Raw genomic sequence first — 6,524 nt, 5'->3', positions numbered from 1 at the left:
TGATGATATATGTTACGTATTCCTTTATTCATGTATTGCTTTGTAAAAGTTTGATTCTTAATTGTATCATGTACCTGAATTGAAAAGCAACAGAGCCAATCTATCTAAATGTCTTTTAACCTGATAAGATATAAGCTACCTATTAATTTATAAACTAGTGGATATGAACTAGTTGAGTTTTAACAGGTAGATGCTTTATGTAAAAATGCATCAACTATGATCAATTCCACTGTTTGAGCAACAGTTGTATTTAAAACACAGCAGAGATCTCAAAAGGACTGCACGAAATAGATGATATGTAAATCTGGTTAAAAGTCTAAAGCAGAATTACATATCATCACGAAAGAGATATCAGATATATATCTGGTTAAATCATCTGTCAAGCAATGTATTCCATTATACTGGATACCTTTATTCATCCCTCATCTACGTGGAATCATTAATCATCACAGGTAGAAACATTCAAGTATAAATGATTTCACTTTTTGAGTACCCGCATCAAATCAAAAGCAGCAGCCAGATGAGAATCACGCACACACTATGGTTTTTAAAGACAACTATAACCAAGTTGTCTTTGAAAACCATAAGATATTCAATCCATGTATAGGTTGAATGAAATTCACGTATAGGTGGATGAGATATTCAATCCACGTATAGGTGGAATGAAATTCATGTATAGGTGGATTGAATATAATAATTAAATTCAATTCACCTGACCTTCAACAGTTTCACATATGAGTGACACTGCGTTACAAACATATAGTCCTGCGGTATTTACACCAATGAACTTTGTTGAATGTAATTCACCTTGTGTGAATGTGATTCACCTTGTGTGAATGTAATTCACCTTGTGTGAACTCAATTCACACAAGGTGAATCACATTCACACTCGTTCACACATAGGTGAATGGCATGTTAGAGTTATATCCAAAATATAAGACATGTTGGGGGTTCAAACAGCATCGCATTTGTGGGAAGCAGTGTCTCATAGGCATAGTTTGGGGCTATGTTCAGAATCACACATAGGTGAATGGAAATCACACTTTCTCACATAGATGTAGTTCTGCGCTATTATATGAATAACACATAGGTGAATGGGATTCAAAATATCGAACATTCCATAATTTTAAGATTTGTGAAAATTCAAATTACTAATATTTATTCAGAATCATCCTCATCTCCAAAACCATTCCACTCTTCCTCTTCTTCCTCTTCTAGATCCTCCATATCATCTTCAAAATTATCCCCCATCACATCCGCATTTTCATGATTATCCTGGGTCATTGTAACTTGATCTTCTCCTTCACCGCCAGGCTCATCAGCTTGGATGTCTTCTTCAGGTGTCGTGTTGATCTTTTCCATCTTAAACTTGTTAGCCATTAAATCTTCAAGCCAAATACTTCGTCGACTATTCATTTTATTGAATCCTAGCTTCAAGACTGAGCTAGGAAGTTTTGAACCCGGGATTTGTATAATCTTGAGATTATAGTCATCGCGTAGTATAGATACTGGGTCAGCAGCACGAGGAAATCCTTGTTCTTTTCCAATCAAAGCAGCTACGGTATAAGAAAGAAATCGTCATCGCTTCAATCACACTGCAATCATGATATCCAAAAATGAAAACATTCTTACAAAATTGGGATCGCAATAATGCGGCCAAATCAGCCTTGACAACATCCCCAGGATCGGTTTTTCGTGCGTTTTTGGTATTTGTCATCACATTGGCTCCAATAGTTTGGGCTACTACTTCAGCCACAGACAGCCCTTGAGCACGGGCTGCAAACACTCTGGCAAAGTTACTCTTGGTATTCACATATAACGCCATCTCCTCATGCGACGTAAACTCCCTACACCAACCGGGTAAAGCTGAGGAAGCCTCAGTAGATGCATGAGTGCTGCAAGCGAGGAGATAATACGAAAAGTCCATGTTGTATGCTTCGTTTTCAATCTAAATACAAAATGCAATTGTCAATCTAAATGAACCATAGATAAAAGTATAACCAACAGCAAACTACATTACCTGAGTGTGAATTCGTTCGATAGACTTCAGAGATTGTCTATTGTAATCTGGGAGGCTTGGACCTTGTCCAATTCCGGCGGCCACTTTGGCATACTCTTTAGCGACCTTGTGCTTACAAACTAATTGATCATACAGAGCTTGCAATTCCTCACGGTGCGCCGGCTCAAGATCTATTCGATGTATTGGTTTATTTGATTCGGTATCATCATCATCTTCATCAAGATCGGAATCACTGGAAGGTGGACTCAGGCCGGATAGAGTGTAAAAAACCGAAGGATGAAAAACCTCTTGGTGCTCATCCGGTAAAGCTTTCCAGATCTTTCCAAGCTTTCGATTGCGGCTTGCCAATATACCTTTCTGACCTCCTTTCAGTGGCACTGTTATGAAAGGAGAAGTGATAGTAAGTACGGAAACATCTATATATTTTTGGAAATAATAATATGAAGAAAAAGTTACTCCTATGTTTTTGTCTTTCTAAGCTATACTTTAACCAAATTTGATAGCATCCTGGTTTTCGGCGGCCTCCAAGCTCACCTCTGTGAACAAGTTCGATGTTAGTGACTTATATTGATGAAGGCAGTAGAAAACTGAAGATCTTTATAACTTACAGAGCTTTATCAAGCGTAAACTTACTAATATTTCCCATAATACTCAACATCGCTTTCTGATGTTTGTAAATCTTGCGAATCGCTTTGGCTTCAGTCAGAATAAGTGGTGGAATGGCTGTTCCTTTTTTCTTCTGAGCACAAGCTACCACTGCAATTCGAGCAGGTGGCCAATGATCAAGTTCATTCTTGTATTCTTTGATGCTAGGTAAATTAGTCTCATCAACATCGTCTTCAGAGGGAGAAGGGTCGTTGTTTTGGTTGAGTGGACCTCCTTGTCGAGTGGTATTGATGCAAGTGGCCAGCCGATTGAATATCTCCTCTGAATTGCTCTCATCATCTTCCTCTTCTTCATCTTCTTCATCTAAATCTTCACCTTCATCTTCCTCAGATTCCGAATCTTCTTCATCATCCTCTTCCTCAAAGTTTTTGTTTGTTGAGGAGACCGGTCGAGAGGCAGGACGACGATTGATGTTAACCCGTTTACGATTACGAACGGAAATGGTATTGGTCGACTCCATGGACACTCTGTGTTTGGAACGGGTGGACTTCTTGGGCGATGTGTCGGTCAGATGGGCTACAGAGGAGGTTGTAACAGCTTTCGATCTGGTGTTACACATTATGAGGTGAGCAGTAGATGAGAATCAGTGGATGGCCGAATAAGGTTGATTGATTTTGTAGTTGTTGGGTATTCTGTTTAACCAAAGCTTTCAAGTTGATGACTTCGTGGTGATGTGTGTCTGTGTCAAATAATAAAGAGATGAAGATGCGTGATTGATGTGAAAGAGCGTTAGTTCAAAAGGCGGGAGGTGTCACAGCCTAAGTACCGAGGAATGACAGGTAGGTGGGACACCAATTCAAAGTTCCTGACTGTATTTGTATTGTATACAATATTCAGGGTGCAAAAAAGCAATGTAATCTGTATCCATCACGCACCATTCACACCAAATAGGTATGAAGATGAATTAATGATATGGAACATCCCATCTCTGTGGCTTGGCTCATACCACAGAGATGGGATGTTCCATATTGGGACACTTCAACTTGAATTTTTCGTAGACAGGGGGATAGACCACTGCCCGATTGGGGTATATTATAAGTATAAAGATGGGGTAAAATCAAATCATAATGTTGTTCCCTTTACATTTTTTTTTGGAATCTCGTCGTTATTGGTTGAGGCCTCCTACTACCTTCATCGTACCTTTTTTTGTGGAATCTCATCAATCATTTTCAACAACTCCTACTTACTTCAAACACTTGAAGCAATTTCATCAAAATTATTATCGGACAAAAGCAGCTATGGGCAAAGGCAAGAAGATTGAATGCCCACTGGGGGGTGGATCAAAGAAGAAGAGGCGTACTCAGCCAGAGCCTCAAGGATCAGCAATAGTTGCTGGGCAAGTTGAAGCTAGTGATGCTCAATACGTCAATAACCACATCAAAGAGATTGAACAAGCACTGGTTGAAGCAGGCCATGGCAATCCGATGCAAGTAGAAGGACCTCTTGGAGAAGTAATTACCCACGAGGATTACCACGATGACCACGCTCAGCTTCAGGACAACTACATCGACAATTGTCTTCCGGCACCTCTGGAACCTGAAGAGGTACCGGATTTAATCCACAATAATTCTACCTATGTCCCCGGTTCAGATTACAAAAGCAAAAGAATCATGGAAAATAAGAACTGGAAGAAGGTTATACCTCAGATGTTTATATCCTACATGAAACTTGCACACACGACGTCACAGTGGGGAAATCCTTTGACCTGGAATCAAGATCACAACGAACCATGTTGTTGTGGCGCAGGTGACATAAGGACGCGTAAGGTTGACATTGTGGACATCTTGGGTGAGTTACCTACCATATTTAATTACAATAATTAGGAAGGGAATGTTAAAAAATTTCTTTTTCAGAGCGTCGACAAATAGAAATCAAATTCTGCGGATGTACGATGGATCAGGAGATTCACACTGTGTGAAAGACATTCACACAAGGTGAAAGACATTCACACAAGGTGAATTCAATTCACCTTGTGTGACACGGTGTGAATTGCATTCACATGTGGTGAAGGCCAACTTTTTTGCTGAGTTCAGTTAATAAGATGTCTGATAATATTTTCTTCCCTTAACTTAGGACTCTTGTGCGGCATCACACACCGCTGCTTCAGACATCCGGGGAAAATCTACTTGGAAGGGGTGTGATGAAACTGGCCTGATTGGATTGGCTTGTCGTCATGATCACGTCTTGAATTTTGTCAATGTGGTCCAGAGTGGAGAGCGGTGAGTTGTCCTCTTAATCTAACAAGATGTGAAGCGTGTGTGAATGATTCAGTTTGATTAATGGTGGTGATATTTGATGGAATTAGTCAGTATTTTGTACTGGCATTGCTTGATCAGTTATTTCAGGATACAGCGGAGGCAGGGAAGCCGAAAAAAAGCCATACGGTTTTTTACGACATTGGTTGTACACTAGAAAAAAGTGTTCAGAAGGTGGAGTTCTGCTGCTATTTGTATATTTGTATTGAACTGTGCAATAACTGAGGAAGTCCTTGATTTTACAGAACGGGTATTTTGAGGTGCAATACCAGCGTGGTGATCTCAAATTTGCAACTAGTGCTTTCCATGCTTATGCACATAGATGGACTTGTCAGTTGAAATATAATCCCCGACTGAATAAGGGCCATGGATTGACCGACGGGGAAGGAAATGAGAGGATCTGGTCTGATAATGATCCACTGATAGCACCAAATCGATGTGCTACCAAACAACACAGGGTGGATGCGATAGACTTGAAGTCTAGTCATGGAAATGAAACCAGATGCAACAACGCAGGTATCTAAAATTTTTCTGAACACAAAGATGTTTGTAGGAACTGAAAGATGATTTGTTAACAGCACGTTCAACGGAGGTGCAACTAAATACGGCAGAAGGAAAAATCAAGGCAGCTTTGGATACGCTCCAAAGGCTTCAGTCTCAAGATCCTAATTTCACGTATGGTTATTTTTCCAGGCAGTGGGAACGGCAGAAGGCCACTCAGCTGGCTGCAATGGATGAAAGTGGTGCACAAGAGAAGCTGGAGCAACGTTTGATTGAGCTTCTCGACTTGGAAGAGCAGGTGAAGGATGCGCAGTGAGTGGAGTTGTTTTGACAATATCGTGAATGGCTTGGGCTGACTTCCGGCGGATTTGACATGGATGAATTTATCAGGAATGAGCTCTCTCGTCTGCGAAGGAAGCGGAGGGGAACTCGAAGTGAGGAAGAGATGGCACTCTTCCTCACATTGCCGGCATCAATTGTGGAACTTGAGATGGTGGTGGAGGAAGTGAGAGAAGAGTTGGGAAGCCCTGAATTCACTCGACTGCGAGAGGCCACAGGTGGGTGATCTGAAGCGCAGAAAAAGTAATGTATCTTCACTAACATCTTGAAAATTAAAAGGTCCCAAAGCCGAAGCACTCATACGGGTACGTCTGGCTAAGATGAGGCTATATGAAGCCAAGGTGGGTATAGCTGAAGCGCAGAAAAAGTGGGACAAGGAGGGTCAAGGCAAGTTTTTTTTTTGTAATACTCTGAAGCGTAAAATGATGTTAGTTATTCTTTTACCTTAGGTACAAAGGCACAAAATGGCCTCAAGATTCTAATGAACAAGAAACAGTTAATCTTTAAGAAAAAGTGGACTTCGTATGAAGATCAAGTGTCCCAATTCAACAGCATTCGGCCGGTCAGCCGTATGGTATGTCCATCACTGGATGAAGCAAAAAGGCTACCTTTTGAGGATATTTTCTGGAATGTTGGCGCGCTGGCTCATCCTACAGAGAAGTGGGCTGTAGATCCAGGCACAATTGAAGGTATCCAGGCATTTTTACACAACAGGTCTTGTAGTGAAGAACTCCGAAGAATTG

At 40.8% G+C, this 6,524-nt stretch overlaps 1 protein-coding gene across 1 annotated transcript; it reads right to left on the bottom strand.

Annotated features, from left to right (window-relative positions):
* Positions 1 to 1,158: 1,158 nt before the first annotated feature.
* On the bottom strand, positions 1,159 to 3,245 carry MELLADRAFT_85610 (uncharacterized protein; the record flags this gene model as incomplete). Its single annotated transcript, XM_007419301.1, has 5 exons — positions 1,159 to 1,556; positions 1,633 to 1,948; positions 2,021 to 2,397; positions 2,477 to 2,581; positions 2,654 to 3,245. 5 exons carry the CDS (start codon positions 3,243 to 3,245, stop codon positions 1,159 to 1,161), a joined length of 1,788 nt encoding a protein of 595 aa, XP_007419363.1.
* Between the last annotated feature and the right edge of the window lie 3,279 nt (positions 3,246 to 6,524).

This window comes from Melampsora larici-populina (assembly GCF_000204055.1).
Source record: "Melampsora larici-populina 98AG31 unplaced genomic scaffold MELLAscaffold_156, whole genome shotgun sequence".
Classification (NCBI taxonomy): Eukaryota; Fungi; Basidiomycota; class Pucciniomycetes; order Pucciniales; family Melampsoraceae; genus Melampsora; species Melampsora laricis-populina.
Note: the sequence above shows the minus strand (reverse complement) of the source record. Positions and strands in the feature narration are given on the sequence as shown.